The sequence below is a fragment of the Anneissia japonica genome, unplaced genomic scaffold (genome assembly GCF_011630105.1).
Source record: "Anneissia japonica isolate Jap-2015-1 unplaced genomic scaffold, ASM1163010v1 scaffold987_len1640505_cov201, whole genome shotgun sequence".
Taxonomy (NCBI): Eukaryota; Metazoa; Echinodermata; class Crinoidea; order Comatulida; family Comatulidae; genus Anneissia; species Anneissia japonica.
Window position 1 is genome coordinate 1,040,210 of NW_022714175.1, and position 20,654 is coordinate 1,060,863.

The window sequence follows — 20,654 nt, forward strand, 5'->3', positions numbered from 1 at the left end:
GTTGAGTACGAAAGTGAAAGGAATTTCTGCGAATGAAAAGCGACAATTATTCACAATTGTATCTGGCAGGTTGGCTTCTGTTTTGTTGAAATAAGTCTATCTTTCAACTTTAATTAAAAATGATTGAATTCAATAAGTCCCTGGAACGAGAAGTTATGCAGTAGTCTGTTGCCATGGTGGCTACATGGGCAAGTCACTTCAACTTGCAATAGCCTAGTTCTAATTGAAATCGCTATATTTGATAAATTCGCTAATTATTGTCATAAATCGTGTTTGTTTTTCGCTTACCATTAAGAGTTCTTTTTTGGTTTAGGTGCTATAATAAAAAAAACAAAAAAACAAAAAAAAAAAACAAGTGAAAGTTATGTTGCATGTAATTAGAAAGTTAAGTATAATTGCAGGAAGTAAATAATATTGGCCAATTTTTGTTTTATCGTAGTAGTATTCAACAAAATTTCACAATTTATTCTTGATTCAGATCATAAATCATTTCACAATAAAAGTAAGTAAAATAATGAAAACATTGACTAACGCGCGCGTAGTTGTAGTTGTAGATATAGGTTTACTTCAACCCGAGAATAAGAAAATATGGTGCGGTATGCTTCCAACGAATTTAAGAAGCTTAATGATAAAGAGTGAAAATAACGTGCAATTTTAAGGCACACCATCCGTCATAAAAATTAATAGCTTACTGATTTTGATGAAGAATAAACTACCGTACTTTTTGTCACAATAACGAATCCCTGCTACGGTAATAGTATGAAATGAGTAGATAAGTGGATTTTAGCTCGGTGCTCCAGGTCATCCTATGAAGTCGCAGGTTCAAATCCCAACTTAATCGCTAAGCTTTGAAAGATACGCACTACATTATTCAGTTGGTCTATCATTCCAATTCTCAAACTGTACAACAGAGTGACCACGAGAGAAGACACAATATTAACATAACATTTTTTTTTCATGAATTGATGAACTAAAAGCATTTTTTAGTAAATTAGATTTAACTTAGGACTCATCTAAACCTTCGTATCATGTGTGGGAGTTTCACGTGTCAAGTGTGCATATTACACGTTTGATTCAGTTAATTCTCATTCAATTTTACAACTTTGTTTTCTAAACCGGAGGCATTTTTCTTTAGAGCGAAGCGGCCATGACACTCGTTATGATGAGTGTAACTCGGAAATCGGCATATAGTATTAATTGATTCAAAGTTGACGAAAAATCTGCCAAAGCATACACGTTAAATCAGCCTATTTTCTTCGTCAAACAGCTTTATTCGTATCTATATAGTTACACCATGATGACGACTTAAGCCAGCAAGCTTTTATTTCTCAAGCAGCGTTGCAAATAATCATAATACATGTATATTCAAGCATATATAGTTTATCATTAATTTCCAAACATCATGTCGGATAAAAATGCACAGTGACAATTCTCTCGACGATTTATAGTCTATTGACAGATAAAATCCATGAGATATTGACTATTTTAAGAACGTTTCAAACTATTTTGTTTGGATGATACGTTATAAGTAGGCCTATGTCACCGGTGCTGCTATGGTAATTTAACAATCGAAATCTAATTTTTATTTTTATTATTTCGGAAACATCTTTAAAATTACCTAAAGATAAAATCATGTTGTATTTGTCATCTCGACCCCCACATTTGCTTTATTAAATGAAATGATATACATCTTTAATAAATCTATGTATTTAAATCGTTATTGATGGTAACTTAAACAATTGCATGTCATTGTGACAAAAATACAAACTATCATTTTGTGTTGTTTTGTTTGTATTTTTCTTTTATAATGCTTTAAACATAAATTTTTTATATAATACTGTATTTAATTTAAAAAAAATATTGAATTTAACTTGAATATTACCGTATATTTTGTAACTATTGTCTATATAATTTTGCCGTCGTATGTCTATTTTGAATGTTTCAATGTAATTTCTAATATATAATATTGCACTATATTTTTGATGATTTGTAAATTCATAATTGCTAATTTGTCCTATTTTTATAATATTCAGTCACACAATTCAGCATTTAAATGCTGAAATGGACTTATTTTATGTGATTCTTTTTTAATCCGATAAATATACGCAAATATAGGCCTAAACCAAAGCAATTGTGGAAAATGAAAATATTTATCGTATATACCGACCGTTTCACAAACAAATGGCTGGCTTTATATTAGGCTTGCTTTGATAAATTTAAAACAAACAATGTTACTCCGTGGCTTGTGGAAGAGGCCTATTACCGGTACTGTTTTTTTTTTAAATTATCGTTAGACGTATTTATAGTTTATTTTTGCAGACATTTATTGATGGAAAGTAATAGAATTTAAGGAATAGACAACAAATAAAAATTAAATTTGGCTGAACGCAAAACTTGGGGACGTCACAATATCATGTTTTCTCTTTTGAGAACGTGATATGAACTTCTGCAAAACGGAACCGTGGCATCACGAGGAGAGTAAGATCGTTAATACGTGGTCACACGAGGCACGTGAAACCACGCAGTTCAAGGCGAACTATCCGTCAGTACGCCACATTTTAATTTCTTTGTACTAAAACCACGTTATAATATCGCCGCATTCAGAAATATAATTAAAATGAATATACCGATATCGCACAGTGCTATTATGCGTTTTAACAATTTATAAAAAAAATTTTCCAAAAAACAAACGATAAATACCAAAAATTGTGGTGAACGCGTTTTACTTTCTAAGAATCCGTAATGTGGTTTAGTGAATTAAACGTCATAGTCGCGTCCGTTTCGATTTTGTTACATTTTGTCTCCGAAACACACACACACACACACACAAACACAATGAATCAACAATTTGAACTACAGCAAAATTAAGAAGGAAATTCATGTCGAAAGATGCCGGCAGCGGCGCTAAAGCGAATTATTTTGTATTGGTCAACTTCGCCGTCCATTTTTGAATAGTGTCATAATTCGATTCTTCGGTAAATATTGTCCTTCAAAAAAAAAAAAAAATATATATATATATATATGTATTTGCCGTTTGAAACATGTTAAGCTTCTGGAAAAGACATTTGAATGTAAAGTTCGTTGAATTTTACACTCCGGAGAAGAGCTCGTCAGTTAACACCATATCCATTAATTTCTTTTCAGTCAAAGTAAATTAACATTTCATTATATTATTTAGTAGTCTTCAAAAAATACCTGATATAATTGATAACACATTACTTCACATACATTAGGCCTAAGGAATTAATGTTTTTTTTCCGTACCTCCCATAGGTCTTCTCAAGGTCGAATACCAGCTCTCACAAACTAGCACATTTAAAAGCAAATACTAAGTTTTACAATTGCGATGAATGAATGCAAAATGAATGAAACAAACACCGTAGTTCAAATAAACTCCATAATAATACATTTATTGTACACAACTATACACAGTAAACTTGAACTACGAGATAATATGATATACATGTATATTTACAAATGAATGAAGACGACATTGCTGTATACAGAATGAGGGCGCTGTTTAAATAGATGCTGAACTACAACTTGTACTGTTAGGTCTACCACTAATAGTATTACACAGACATGCTTATGACAATACATTTCCGTATTATAAACAGAACCCAAAAGACCAATCTAAATATAGTACGCACCCTAATTTGCATAATACCCGTCCAGAACGTCACAACAGTTAGTTTGTCAACACGTTCATTCAATATTGACTATCAAGGTTTAGATTATAAATAAAGCTACCAAAACAAATGATGATTGACATGTGGATAAAGGGTAAAAATATAAAAATAATACATATGTATACAAATATAGGTGTATATATATATATATGTATACATATATATGTGTATATTTACATAGGGATAGAAATGTATTTATCAACATTTGTTGATACAGGAAGATAAACAATACTGAAATTGTGTATACATAAAAAAGGAATAAAAGAATAAATTTAAAATCCTAATTAGTTGCATCAAGTTATATCTAAAAAAGTAGTTTAAAATGGAAAACAAGTGAATATAAGATACTTATTTCTCAATATTTACTGTCCTAAGCATATTAGGAGCTAATTTGTTGCTATATTACTATATATAGGCATTAGAATATCCATACAACAGTTATTTCACTACAAGTGGTTTATATAGAGCCTTGGGTTGGGATGTTTCATTTCAACATGGGCTATTTTGGAAAACTGCTTTACAGTTTATCAGCAACGTTTGTGCTGAACAACCGCGGTACCAGCACACAATAACATTTACTTTTACTCCTAGTATACAATTCAACAATATAATTATGTTAATTCAGGATATAACATGATAATGTTTCGATCTGTCCCTGCACATATGGAATTTACCTAGGTAACCATTAATAACATGGGCAATTTCTAATATTATCAATTATCATAACAATAATATAAAAGATTCAATTTTGGAACCAAGTTTGTCAGTTGCTTTTTAAATAACAATAATTTCTTAAGCTACAAATACTATAAAGGTAAGTCCTCATTCAGTGGTATTTTAACATATATGCTTTATAGCTTAGTTTCATTTCACAAGACACAGTACAGAATGACAAATTCAAAAATCTTGGACTTCCTCCAAACACTTATAGGACTTCCACCTATTCTTCAACTTCTTTCCTTATTTTTCCTTTCCTTACATTCATTGATCCAAATTCCTATTCATCTCTCGCTCTTATTCTTTTCTAATTCAATCTTTACTTTCTTACAAATATTCTGTCGATACTTTTCTTTTCTATTCTCAGCCAGAAGTTCCACTAGACAATGATAATTACAAACATTTTTTTAAAACCTGTACAACACACACATATGAGCTAGAGTAGATAGAGTAATTAATTCAATCAGTATCATTAATGTAAAAAAAAAAAAAAAATAAGTTGTGTCTAATTAAACTTAAAGTCAAACCTCTTTGAGGCTTCAGTTAAGAGATTATAGGCATGCAAATAAAGCAACATATAACAGATGCCTGATACTGCTAAATGAAATATAAACAACTCAAACAGTTCTGCAAAAAACAGATCTTAGACATGTTTGTAAAAATGAAATTAGATAACATTAAGAAAACATAGAAAATGCTCTACTACATTTAACATTGATGAATTTCTTCAAACATTGTTTAGCCTAACACTAAATCAGTGGCGTATCTAGGGGGTGCACAGATGGGGGAGGAGGCGCATTCTCCCAAGGAAGGTTGCACCTTCCAGTTTCCCCCTTCCACTTATTTTTGAAGCAAAAAAATTATGCTCAAGTTAAAAATACCTTATTTTGTTAGCTAGCTTTAATCATTGAGCCCTCCCACTTTACCTTCCCTGTCAGCTTCTCTAATTTTAATACCCCTAGATACGCCACCACACCTAAATACCCTCCATATGGAAGCATCCACTGGATTTTATTTTTGAAAGTAGTCTTTACCATCTAACTGCTGTTTACAGATTCACATTGCTTTAAATATCTTTTTACCTTATTCATACACAGATCATTGCCATAATCCATCAATGTTAATGCATCTGAAAACTCATTAAGATCATTTCCAAAATTGGAATCATTATAGTCATGTTCAATGAAACATGATCAGTTTTAATTCCACCGATTATGTAATTAAAAATCAAATCTGACCAATCAGACTTAACGATTCTACAAGAACATAGTAAATGTTAGTAAAATTGCTAAAGTATTCAGAGGTAGGAAAGATTATATTCTTTTAAAACAAATACATAAGTATATATATGTATATATAAAATTATATAAATATATATACATATAAAATATATATGCATATATAGTTATATATGTGCATATATATACACATATAATATATACAATATATATATGCATATATAATTATATATATAATATATATAATAATAGTTCAATGATATATATACTGTTATTATGTCTTTTTTTCAGTACAAGATTACAAGGTTGGGAAACACCTTACTTTGTATGATTAGCCTCTGTAATCAATTGTTGCAATCTAATTAGCTAATCATAAGATCACTTGGATCTTTGTGTCACATGATCCAGGCAGCAGATAGCTAGGTACTCTACTGTTGACCAATCAGAAGCCTTTGTAATCGGTCACCTTTAGCCTATCATATCGTTAACTATGTTTCAATCTAAAAAAATAAAATATAGAAGTATAGCCAGGAAATATGGCTGTTTGTTGTAGCCTAGGCCTCAGCACATGTATTACGAATGTTCTGTCAGACCATCATAATGTCTTTTCACACTGGATGCATATTGGTGTAAATGGAACCTTAGAATACCTCGAAAAGAAGGGTCACTACAATGGATCCAGTATGAAGACATCGCACACTTCATACATACTTTGTTTACAAGTCTTAATTAGAAGAATATAATTTTTGAATATAGAAGTAAATAATATCTATTACTCATGTTAGTCTTTAATTATTTAAAATCAATATACATATTTAAATGATTTAAAATATTACAATGAATAAAATTTAAAATAATATAATTAATGTATGTAATAGCAAATTATAGAAAATATAATGCTTGTCTAAAATGTCATATGTACTTTTTCTCTCCTAAAATTAGCACGATTATCTACCAACAATTCTCTTTTCTAACATAAGAAGTCAAAACATAAAAAAAATGCATTGCAGTTAATGTGTTTATAGTATTAAAAGGAGTATTAAACAGCAAAATTAAATCTTATCGTGTAATATCATTTAATCGTACCAGAACAAAGATGTCAATGGCCGTCCGTCCGTCTGTTCTTCGAAAAAATGAAAGTTAAACATATTGCTAACATTTCCCAAAACAATTTAAATTCACACATATGAAAGAAACCCAATTTTTTTTAACTTTTATCTTTCAAATCATCTACAATTGATCTAAGACTGCTATCTGATTAAGGACTCACAACCATAATCACCTGCATAATCAAGATCATTTGCATAATCAAGATCATTTGCATAACCATGATCATTTGCATAATCATAGCAGTCAAATTCAAAACACCTCGCATTTTAATATATTTTCTCTCCCGCGGCAGTTTTGTTAGACCGGTTATGAGCTCCCTCATTTTTCAACCAATATTTGTAAAATATTAAATATTAATTATTATCTATTATTAATATGTTTTTTTCTTCTCGAAAAACTGCAAAAGTCTGGCCTTACTGACAGCTAATTGGATAAAAACCGATGTGGTTTTTTTTGGCTGTACTGTAGACAATTCTACTCATTTCTGATCTGTATGTAAGTGCAGAGCTTTCTTACGTTTAACATCGGACTCGCAACACTTTAGATTCGTTATACTCCATTACACAATTTCTATACATGTTTAATAGATGGGCAAATAGGCTATACATAATAAATGGGTAAGAATACCATATAGCAGTGCATAGAAGAAACAGAAAGATTTTAAAAAATGCAACATGGATATGCCATATATGCATATATAACAGGATTCCTCAGCTTTTTTTTTTTTTTTTTTTAACTTCACAGACTTTTCTAATACTATTGTTGTTACTTTGATTTAATTCTTACAGAATGGAAAAGGACATGAAGTGACGTTGACACCCACCCTTACAAACAGTGGTAATTCAGCTGCAACGAGCAGTAATATAAATTAAATATGATTACAATTTTGACTGTTGGCAATAGTATATGCATTCTTCGAAATACAGATACAGGGCATGTTTCATGATTTGCTGATTGGTCTGGATTACAATAGACTGTTATGGTGCTGAAGCATATACTACATACACACTGCTTAAGAGACAAAGGCTTAATTCCTCAAATTGGAGAATCTTATTATCGTATGCTTTTCACAAGTGATTCAGGGAGCCCCGGGCATGTTTAAATACATTCTATACGCCCCGAACATAAATGCACTGCACAGCACATCATTTAGTTAGCTAAACTTTTGGAAGATATGGATAGTACTAAGTAAGATCAAAAACAGATTTGATCAATAAAAAGTGAACTGTATAATTACAGTATTTAATTTATTAAAACTAGAGGAGAAATCACGTTTCTGGAAACTAAGAGACTTGGGGACACATGTCAAGCTTCGCGACTTTCTAAAAATTTGTGTATACGGTGGGAGAGATTGGTTTTTAGATACTGTATTAAATAAGTATCAATTGATATTAAAACACATCAGTATTGAGTAGAGTGTTTTTAAAGGGCAGTTTATATGAGACACCATAGATTAGGGACATTTGAAGTGTAACAGGTCAGATTAAAATTATGTAAAAATTACAAATTTTGTAACTAAACTAATTGGTTGCAATATCAACTTTATATTTATAATATGGCATATCACATTTGTTTACACTTTTCAGTGTTGTAGGCCTATATATGTTACATATTGAAATTTATAAGCTAGTCAGTTGGATTGTATCTGCAAATGATTAGGCAAATATTTTGGGCTAAAGGACTAGTTCACTGCATCTGCATTTCCATATCACGTGACTCCATTATCTCTCGCTGTCGGTCCACCATCTCTTGATGTCGCTCCATTAACTCGTGATGGCGATCTATGTGGTCGACCATCGTAGGTGGATGTAGAGAATACGGACTCTCTAATCCGGACAGACCCTGGTTCGCTGCTGTGGTAGCAGGGAACCGGATCATCCTCTCGCCGTCGCGTGTGTAGAACACATGGCGAACTTCATGGCGTTTGGCTCTCATCATGGCCTTGTACTCGCCAATCTTGAGCTTCTTACCATCGATGATACAAGTCCTTTTCGGGCGTGGTTTGTATTTGTAGTCAGGATATTTTTCTAGATGTGCTTTGCTAAGTCGCGCTTGTTCTTCATAATACGGTTGTTTGTCTGTGTTGGACATGTTCTTCCATTTTGTACCTGTGAACGAAAATAAAGACATTATATAAAATATAAGAAATTAAAACTTAATTAACTTAATGCATACGCATCTTTATTGCATGCTTGCAATACATCATCAGGTTTCACAAGAAATTTGTTGCCATAATCATCATCATTATTATTTGACCAGCATCAGTGACCAACAAATGAAAATTCACTTTTTAATATTTCATATTCTTTACATTGTAAAACCTTAAAATGATGGGTCATTTACTTTATAAGTAGAAGTATTACGGCATCTCTGTACTATAAAAGTATACAATATTGCCACATTCTTACGCTAATTACTCAGTTTAACCATTAGCGACAGTACACTGGTTTTGGGATGGAAAAGTCTCTTCTTATTTCATTTTGCGCTGAACCGTGGAGATCTCTAGGTCCCCGGTTCAATTCCCATCGCTGCCTCTCCTTGTGTTTCAGCTAGAGGGCTGAAATACAAGTTACAATAGCGCACCGTCTTTCGGATGAGACGTTTAAGCCGTTGGTCCCGTGTGCATTATGGCCCATGTGCACGATAAAGAACGCAGTACACGCTTCGGAAAAGGTGTACTGCCCAATCACCACCAGAAGGACCTCACTGGAAATAAGTCTTCTTCTAGACTTTTGTGGGTTATCCTTGGTGTTTACACCGAATAAATCCAATCCAATTTTATCAGATGGAGGGAATCTGGGTTTGTTAAAATACCAACTGCCTACTTATGTGCTAATTAGCAAAGGTCTTGGTTAAAAAAAAAATCAATAAACAGGTTCAATTTACAAAAAGGCAGGCATCAATTGAAAGGGGCATTATGAAGAAAAGTTGAGCTTTGTCTTGAAGAGCGAGAAACAAACACCAAAATCTGGCATCCTACTTACAGTATATTGAAAGACCTATCCACATTAAAGAAATGTTTGCATTGTATTTTATCATTATTATCATTATCAATAATGTCTTTAGAATTGTAATTACATCATCTACAACATCTCTATCATCCATTTCATTATATTGATTTAATCAATAGCATCACTATCTAATTATACTAAGAAAAAGTACCACACTATAATTATTGCCATTTGATGAATACCCGAGTGTCCATCAACAAAATGCCGACATTTGAAACCGAGGAACGTACCAAGAATTTTGCTTATGTTTGAATTATGCATATCTGGATGTCGTGCCAGAATCTTTCGTCTCTCCTCCTTTGCCCATACCATAAATGCATTCATGGGCCGTTTGATGTGAGGCTTGTTCGGGTCGTTTTTACGAGAGTCTCGATACATCCTGGCAATTGTTGCTGGAATGAACAAACCAAATTCAGTAATAGGATTTTTTTTCTCTATCTTATGAAATATTCAAGTATGCATTCTGCTATTGAGAAAATATTGCCAGACATTATAATTCAAAGTAATTAACTGGTATATTCTGGCAACCCTTGTTAACCACAAATCGTCATAAAAAGTAAAACATTGTAAGGATTCTATTAGAATTATATTTTGGTATGCAATAAAACTATAAAAACTATTAATATTATATTTATTTACCTTTATTAAATACATTATATAATAAAATATATGAAATCTGATTAAAAATATAAAAGCATAACCTCCCCCCCCCCACCAAAAAAACAAAACAAACAATTGATATCACTTACATTGGTCTACTTGGATATCAATCTTTGGCCTCTCATCTTCCTCTGTCAGATCAATAACAATGCTACGATTATCATCATTCTGAAAGAAGAAACGTAAACAAAAAAAATGTTAATGAGTTTTTTTCGTTGAAACCATGGTAATTGGGAAATTACTTAGGAAGTATTAGTAATAATTACAAAAGAAAAATATTTACATCTAAGATATTATTTTAGTGGATCCAGATGATTTATTTTTATTGATATCTACTGTATAATTATTAAGTGTCATTATGCATTTAATTTGATTTTTAATGTTGCTGACTGATAAACTATCATTGCTACTAGGGCAAGCATTGAGAAAGTAAAAATACACAAATTAAGTAAATTCAAATACATTGTATAAAAACAGAGACTTAAGACCATCAAACATTTAAATATCATTTTCCCTAATAGTCTTATCACTTTCAATTTTTACTTTTCATAGAAGATGACTAACTAGACACACTTATAACTGACACAAACAACTGTTGTGTTAAAACCAGAATATTGTTTTTATTAAAGATACTAAAGATAATATAGACACTTGCCAAACAAGGAAGGATATGTACTTAAAGTTCATCAAGTCTGGACTCCGAGAACAGACATCCCGACAAAAGAGACCGAAGAAAAGGAAGATCCTATAAAAGCGTGGCGTCAAGATGTCACGTCACAGGACCCGGGGCAAGAGATACGATTTTCTTTGCGTGGTGAACGACACGACAGTTTAGCAGTTAAAGCATTAAGAGAGTTCTGATCAATGGTGAAGAATAGGGACATTCTAATATAAAATTAGGTCAGATTGTTCCGGGCTTTTTCTACTGGTTGATTCAATTAAGCTGGTTATTAATGGGTTATCCTCCTAATTGACATGTCAAAAAGAGGATACTTGCATAATGATGTGCTTTCGACTATAATGTTCGGCAAAGTCAAATCAAAGCAATAGATATCTAATTCAGTTAATACTAATGAGCATACATATTTATTAATCCCAGTAATATTAAGTCAAAATCTATGATTACTACTATTATTATTAAATGTATATTTGTTATTTTAAATTAAATTAAGTTTAAAGTACTGTATATACTAGAATAAAACTTGTTTTGTAATAACATTTTAACCTTGGCCTTCTATACATATTGATATATATGTATATTAGTACTGACCTACAAATTAATTACAGTAAATAATGTACACATCAACAACAACTCTTATTAAATCCAGTTTCAATCTTGTCAAATCAGCTGTCTGTCAGAACAAAGTCCATTGCAATCTCACTAAAATCCACCATTTATCTCACAGAATTCATAGTTATCTCACCAAATCCACCGATAATCCAACAAAATTTTCTATGTTCAGTCTTAGCATGTCTGAGACAGGGCCTACACAAGCGGCATTTTTCCCCACATCACATACTTTAGCTGCCCGGCCTCAACGGTAATGTCTGTGCCGCCAAGGGTTCAACTCCTCATGAAATTACTGGTCTCATAGCCCCTCTTGTAAAGTTACTCGAGTCTTCCGACAACATTCTTATAAAAATATATGTTCTAAATACAGTATATCCAATAAACAATATCACAAAATGAACCATTCTCATAGATTATAGTCTTACAAAACCTAATTCTTCAATTTTTGCAAATTCAGTCTTTATTTACCTAGTCTCTCACAAAATCTCTCCAGTCTCACAAAATCTCAAAAAATGTATCCGTTCTCACAAAACTGTCTCAGAAAATATGTCCAATTTTGCAAAATATACTTATTCTACGGAGTCTTACAAATTTCTTCATTCCTGCAATTCAGTTTTAAAAAATCTCTTGCTCAATCTACTTCGTCCCACAATCATGCAAAATGTATATGTTTTCACAAAATCTACCAAGCCTCAAAATGAATCTAGTCTCACAAAATCTACCAAGCCTCAAAATGAATCTAGTCCCACAAAATCCACCTAGTCTTAAAAAACATACCTTGTCCTACAGTCTTACAATATCTAAAGTACTTAGTTTAAATCTCATTAAATTCATTATAAATCTCATGATTATAATGAGACTTAAAATAGTTGTATATAAACCAAACTTTTTACTGTTAGCACCAACATTCTATCTACAATAATACTGCTTTCACTCCCACGCATTCGCTCCCAATCATATGCAATGTAAAGGAGGAGCAAGCCAGCACAGACAATCCGGTTTAATTTTTAAAGCTAATCACCCGTATAAAAGGCAATTTCCAAAGGGTCATTCCAAATCACATCAACTTGAAGTAGCAAAGTACATAATCAGCAGAAAACAACAGTGTGCTTTTCGTGAGAAATTCCACAGCTGTCTAATCTAATTCTTCTCTCAGTCTTTTTTTTTGTCTTTCAGGCAATGCACACTTGTTTCAGTTTGGAGCGGCTCTTTAGAATTATCAAAGTCTTGGCACAAACACTTTGGCGATTTATAAATAACCCACAGGCTAAAATATGGCGCCACCAATTAGAGATACGGTGATAACCGTGACAAAAAGAGTTGATCTTAATGAAAATGAAGATTGATTTTGAATCAAAATCAAATTCATTTGCACAGAACTAAATCAATGCTTATTATATTATAAAAAAAAATAACTGAAAAATAAAAAAAAAATAATTCTGTTGCTAAGATTAAAGCATTAGATGGGGTAAGCTTGAGGTTAAAAAAAAGCAAGCCCAACAGAAATGATATTGTGTCCATAATTGGTAAATGGAATTTCCACCTGAGAATAAACACCAGAAGGTAAAATGCGCATTTTCAATGCATTCCTGGAAGATCTAGCCCTCTTGGAAAACAAGTGAGCATTGTTTTTACAACGCTGAAACTAGGTCATGTGGAACGCACCTCCCAACGTGTCATGCAACTGAGTAGGGAGTGCTAAGAGGGGCGCATAAATCAAGTACGAATCACATGATACCTTGCAAAGTACTTGGGATCATAACTGTACTCTTCTTAAGATGTTTAGATCTAGATGCAAACCCTGGGCTTAGGTGCATTCCTATCAGATCTCATTATTAATCATGTTTGCCACAAAAAATGTACTTTAAATCTGAAATATTGACACCAATCATTTAATAGTTTTATTTTATTCAGGGAATGTTAATCTTTTTATTTGTCACTTAACAAAAGCCTTGGTACAGGCTTTGCAATTTGGCCCAAAACCAACAGAAAAATACCACACTTTTCTACAACATTGTTTTAAGTCTACATCATGATGTAATAATGTTTCGATAGTAAAAGTCTTGTATGAAACGCATACTTTTTTACAAAAATGTTGTTCCTGTAACTATAAACCAATGTACTTATAATAATGCACTGTTTGAATTTTTAAATATAAATCAGAATAAAAACATATATATATATATATAGGGTATGCATATAGTTTACATTAACATCTACAATTTCATAATTCAAGAGACAGAATTTATTTAATAAAAAATTGGGAGGAATATGTTCAAAAGTGTTATTGTTGAAGGCAACCTGTCAAACAGGTATACAGTACATGAATCAGACATATTCAGATACCTTAACCGGACTGGAATCAGAGCATAAAGCAAAGCCTGGAGTATTAGGACGACAGGTGCAGGGGAATCAACGGAAGATAAACCTTCTTCAGGCCAATAACTTTATAAATAGTTGGCGATATTTATGCAAGATTATAAAAAAAATATTGCACTTTTGGAACTGGACTTACATAATTTATACAATATAAGCCTGTATGGTTTCACTGTCTGGTATTTTTATTTTTACAACACTGATAATATCCTAGATNTTAACTACTATTATTATTCCTGTCTCTTATACACATCTAGATGTGTATAAGAGACAGATATAGTACACTGTAACTAACTGGTGGAGCTAAAGATGTACAGTACTAATGAAACTGTAACTAAGGGGTCTAAATGCAGTAATTAAGTATATCATTTCTCCCCATTAAAATTTTTTTTTTCAATTGGAGCTAACAAGAAACAAGTTTGATATATAAAATATTATTTTATATACTATAATTATATATTAGAAATATATAAAACCATTTAACCTGTTTTGTGATGGAGTTAACAGCTTTAAAGGTATAATTGTAAAGTAATATTTCATATTTGATTCCTAGACAGCATTAAGAGTTTGGTACTCTTATATATTATCCAAATTTACTTTTCAATTGTTAACCAAGATTAGTTAACAAAATATATCAAAATCAGATTTAAAATTACTATAATCTAAGATTATGACAATTGTAGTTTCTAATAGAAAAATTGAACAAGAAGCAGTACTTTATGCTAACATACTCATGTTCATTACACTTCAATTAATTAGTTCTGGATTTATATTAAAGCACCTCACATTGCCACAACATTTGTGTTGATTATGTTAAACTGGGAGAAATAAGCAGAAGACAACCCAGAGTTTCTTAGCCACAGAATGTTGTGCAATGGACTAGGTTGATGTACATACAAGTAGTTTGTAAAGATATGGAAAGACATTGCATTCAACTCTATTATTAATGTAAGGATGGAACTTAATGAAGAAAAAAAAAAACCAAAATGCAAAATAATTAGTTAAGATGATCAAAGGGAATAACATACAAATGGTTGATAGAATAACATACAAATGGTTGATAGGAACAGATCTAGTTAAGCATTTAAATCATACACTCCCACTGACGACGGTAATCACACTTACTTGCATCACATGCCGTACATCATTTGTACTCGAGGTAACTATGGCTGCTTCCCCGTGAAGGGACGAATGAGTCGGGAGATGATTGGATAGCGCCTCGAATGCAATCTTCTCCTTGTCAACCATAGCAGAGTCTTGAAAATATCCTGGCTCCTGGGGAGACCCTAAAGAGAGATGATGGACAAAACATATATTATAGGTATTTAAAATAATAATAACAAATATTTATATAGTGCCAATTCAAAATTTATCAAAGCTGCTAAGTGAGCAAATAAAGCAAGTTAACTTTCCAGTAATAGGTAAGTTTTTAGATTTTTTAAAAAGAAAGCAAATTAGACAAATCGCGACCAAAAGCGGCAAGAATTCCATAGAAAGGGGGCTTGAAAAGAACAAGCATGTTAACCATAAGCTTTTGACTTGCCTTTACGAGTTGAAACTGTCAAGAGATTTTTAGATGAAGAACGAAGATTGTGAAGAGCAATACATCAGGAAAGGTGATTGTGCTACCTCTTCATAAAACACATTTGTAATAATTGATACATCAAATTAAAGTCCTGTCCAGACTATAAATTTTACTTGAAAAAACATGCGACATGCCTAAATATGGTTATGATGACATCACATCATGACCATATATAGGTACATTATGACTATATATGGGCACATCGTGACCATATATGGGCATACAATAGTTATTAGTAAATTAAAATTTGATAGTGTGAATAGAGCATTCACAGAAGTAAAATACATGTTATGATTTTCCCTTTAAAAATGATTTAGGATGATTTAATTGTTAATAGAATTCTCTAATTAAAAATTGAATTAAAGGGCAAGTTAATTACAGGGAAACAATAACCCAAAGTAAATATTACAGAATATAATATTGTTGGTTACTTTATAAACAGTAATTTTCTGTAGAAATGGTATCATTATCATAGTTGGTGTTATTTGCGTAATGGAAAAAAAAGAAAAGTGTCTCTTAGAACTGGCGTTGAACTCCGAAGAGTCAAGGACATACCAAAGACAACTTTACAGAAGGAAACGCCACAGCGTTCCAATTATAGGTAACTGAAGGCGTAGGACATGAGGTTTTCGGCAATCCTGGCCAACTATTTTAGGAAATGACTAATTAGACGGTCCAATAAACCACTTTAAGTCAGGTTAGGCTTCAGAGAACCTGGCTCAGGATCTCACAGAGGCCATCAAAGTGGGTCTAGTGTAACAATGTAATCCCCCCTCCTAGGGCTAGACTTAAAGTCTATTTTATGGTCCTTGATTAGGAAACAATATTATTCATTTTCAAATTATCCCATAATATAATTCAATAGTAATTATTATTCATTATATTGTAATTATGAATATTAACTACTATTATTATTCATTTAAAAAGTTTTATTCATTATAAAAATCAATCTTTTTTTAAATATTATTTTAAAATGTTCATCCATTCAATTTTTGTAATGTATTTTCTACAGCCTTATATAGCTCTCAAGCTGGATGGACCATACTCAAAAAATGCTTGTGTTAAATATAATATGTATTGTGTTTCATAAAATGGTAACTACAGGTTAAAGTACAAACTTTAATTAGGCGAGACTTTTTATACCTTCTTTATTTAGCAAATCCGCTGAATGCCAATAATGGCGATTTTAAATAAAAATAAAATTTCATTTTCGGCCAGTTAGCGCACCCTCCGCTACGAAAAAATGGAAATTTTATAAAAAAATCCAACATTATTTTTATTTTTATTACACCCACTGCTACCCTGAAATCTTCAAAAATAAGATATATTTCTTCCTTAATTATATAAATTTAAAGCATCTTAGTTAAATAGATAAGTGAACTTCTGAAATATTTTGGAAGTAATTTGTATTTTGGAATCCTATCGGTAAAAAAAACCCATATTATCAACACAAATAATAATAATATATTATAACACTATCAACTAATAACAACTTTCAAATTAATAAATGATTATCAATCTTCCTTCTCTAAAAAACACATTGCAAATAATTTATAATTAAATAATAATTCTTTCTTTCAATGGTCACGCGTCTACAAATTTCAGCCTTGAAAGAGCTCATATGTTTCATTGAAGCCATGCCCTTTACCATCCCACGGACAAAATACTTAGACAATTGCTTTCATTCGCAAACTCAATTTCCATGAAAAGACGTTCTGACAAGTCGTGGGCATAATACCGGTCATACATAGAAGCTATTAAAGTTGTGTACTTTAAGAAACTTGGGAAATCAACACATAAGTAACTTCAGATGTTGAGAAAGTGATTCGTTTACGACGCTCGTCTCGTTACACACATGTTCCTGATGCGTGTTGTAAAAGCACAACACATGTGCTACGTATCAACGCAACCGTTTTGGTTTTGTTCCCCCGGCAACTTAAATAGTATAAAATCAGAATCCTAAGACAATTCTCAGCATATGGATTTTGTTAAGCAATATCAGGCTGCTTCCTGCATATATATACACACACGTACTGTACATATACACTTGCAGCATATACAAAAATTGAATTCATACAAATCTAGTTTTCCGATTATGTCCATTTGTTTGCACGTGTCTTGACATGAAAGTATTTACCGTAAAATTAATCATGTCTCAAAAATCCAGCATTCTCAAAGATTAAAATATATTTGATTGAATTTTCTCCATTTGCCATTCTTCTATCATCTTAACATTTTCAATAAAAAGATGATATATAAAAAAATAAATTGTGGAATGATTTTTTTGATTTTGTAAGAAATTTCTAATTTGTCTATATTAAACTATACCATACTTCTACAATATCCTCCTTTCTTGGTCAAAATGGATTTATTGGAATCTTTTAATAATTTTCCTACAACGATTGCACTCTCAGCGCATTTTTTTTTGTACACCATATAAATCTTCATAATATTATTACATACTTATTATTAATATAACATAAAAATAAACAACTCATTATAATCATAATCCATTCATTATCCTTATATTTTATTAAAACCTACAAACATCATATTATAAATTATGAGACATAGATTTATGCAATACAATAAATGTTTCCAGGCTATTTTCGCATCATGAAATATTAAACATTTCCCCAAGTAAATTTGTGTGTAAGTGAAAAATCAGACGTAATCAGATGTGTTTAAGTATTCCTTTTACCACACCAACAGCCATTATCATCAATATAGCCAGTTCAAAGGTCATAACTGTAATTGACGAGACGGTTTAAACCATTTACCTTGTGGAAATATTGATTAGGATTTTGTGAGGTAATTACTTATTAATAAATATAAATCAGCAGATAAAAATAAATCATTATTTTAACGGTTTATCTTGCATTTCCTATTGCAATTTCTGAACAAAACACACCATCTATCATTATTACCAGCTCCATAAAAGTGTTGTCTCTTATCTCAGTCTCGTTAACATTTTAAAAATTTCATCGCAAAAAACATTCTGCTTTCCCAGGAAAAAAAAAAATATTACTCATGAATGGTTTATCAAGTTCACAAACCAATCTATATGATTTTTGATATGCATATGAAATTTCTCAAAACAAACAGGAATAAAAAGAAAGAAAATAACTCTACCTGACTCCGAATGTTCGTACATGTTTGCTGTCGTTCCGGACAAAATCTCCGCTTCATGCGTTGCGTACTTCTGATAACTAGCCTTTGGCGACATTGAATTACTTCGTTTCAGAGGTTCCGTGATTGTTAACGGTCTTGAGGGTACAAAGGTTTGAAGAGGAGGGGATGGTGGGCTCTGAAGGTCAATCATTTTTTGCATGCCTGGGCCAGCTTTTGGGGCTGGTTTCAGGGTTAAATTTAATGGTTGTTGGACTTCGCTACCTGTGTGCAGGGTTTTCGGACTTAACCGTATTGGTGAGGGGAAGCCCTGCAGTGGAAAAGGTGTCTGAGGTATTGTAAGAAGTCCCTTGCTTGAGATAGATGTTGTCGTGCCTGATATTACAGGTTGTGATGTCACATGGGGAGGCTGTATCCGAGTTGTACTAACTGATTTTGGTTGGTGTGGTATCTCAAGTTTTGGAGAAGTGGGTGACATACCTACTTTCACACTTGCTGGGGGTTCAGTAGGTGAGGGTAAAAGCATGTGAGGGGGTAATGGATACGAGTCACCGGGATAGATGGGTATGAGGCGGATACCCGCATATCCTGGTGGTGCAGCTTTGTACTGTTCTTGAACAGCCTGCGATAGAAGTTGAATACGCTGTTGCTGTTGCATTATCTGTTGCTGTTGCATTTGTATCATCTCCTGTTGTTGGCGTTGCACTTCTAACTGCTGCTGTTGCTTTGCCAACTGTACCTTGTGGATATCTGTATTTTCGCGTTGCTGTATCATTAACTGTTCTTTCAATACACTCAGTTGTAGTAACATATCCTGGATCTGAGCATCTTTTTCAGCCAATTGTTCTGAGGTAGACTTCGTATTATGAACTGTTTTAACCTCCACATTTTTATCAAGACCCATATTTCCATTCAAATCAATTTTCATCTTTTCATCTACCTCCGATCCTTTCCCTTGACCATTAATGTCTTCTTTTTCTTCCATTATTACATTTTCCTCGGAGGAACAATCACATGACTGCCCCGAATCGCTCAGCGAGTCCGTGGTCCGGTTCAATTTACCGACCGTTCTGTCAATGATATATGCATCTTGCTGTTGGTCCTCTGTGTCCATATTCTCCTCAATTATCTCACATTTGATCGGTTTGTGTTTTGTCAATTCCAAATTGGTGTCCATAATTGTAGACATCTTTCAACTCTAAAAAAGAAAATTAAAAAAATTAAATATAAACTACTTAAAAAAAAAAATTATATTCATGAACCATTTATCTAAAGTAAAAGTAATTCACTTATTAAAAAAAATATGAAAATCCATCATTGATATATCAAAATTGAACAAATATGTTTACATTTGCTTGAATTACAAACCTACACTGAGGTGCAAACTACCAACGAAAGATGTGAACACAGCAGAAAATATATACTGAGTAAAACGCATTGGTATTACACAAGCATGTTTGCCGGCAGTGCAGGATGAACCATACGCAACCAGATTGCTACGCGTTCGTCAAATGATAACTTTAAGCAAAACCACACGAGTTAAGGTTGTAAATGTATTTTCAACTTCCCGGTGGGAGAATAGAAGCGCCATAAATACCTAACAAGTTTGTTGCGTTGATTGTAGTACTCGCGTTGGACGTCATAGACCAGATGATGTTGGGCAACACATTGGTGACATGTACAATGAATACTTATTAACAACGACCCCTGTTTTAAATCAGCATGGATGGTGTCTGAGAGCCGCAGCCCTATGGACGATAACTGATAAGGGGAGATATGTATTTCCGAGGGGAAAATTAATAAAGGTACAAAGTATGTACAATTCTGATAAAACATTTTGGGAAGTGAG

At 32.3% G+C, this 20,654-nt stretch overlaps 1 protein-coding gene across 8 annotated transcripts in view; it reads right to left on the reverse strand.

Annotated features, from left to right (window-relative positions):
* Positions 1-3,382: 3,382 nt before the first annotated feature.
* LOC117108947 (transcription factor SOX-5-like) overlaps positions 3,383-20,654 on the reverse strand; it is a 123,919-nt gene continuing 106,647 nt past the window's right edge. For 5 of the 8 annotated variants that reach the window (XM_033251137.1, XM_033251134.1, XM_033251133.1 and 2 more), the window contains 5 exons: positions 18,809-20,003; positions 15,217-15,377; positions 10,514-10,592; positions 9,995-10,156; positions 3,383-8,861 (listed from right to left, as the gene is read on the reverse strand). In XM_033251137.1, coding sequence (XP_033107028.1) covers positions 8,440-8,861; positions 9,995-10,156; positions 10,514-10,592; positions 15,217-15,377; positions 18,809-19,994 — 2,010 coding nt within the window. In that variant the 5' untranslated portion in view covers positions 19,995-20,003 and the 3' untranslated portion in view covers positions 3,383-8,439. Of the gene's footprint in view, positions 8,862-9,994; positions 10,157-10,513; positions 10,593-15,216; positions 15,378-18,808; positions 20,004-20,173; positions 20,318-20,402; positions 20,542-20,654 lie in introns of those variants that run through there. The other 3 variants (XM_033251139.1, XM_033251140.1, XM_033251138.1) reach the window with 3 other exon arrangements.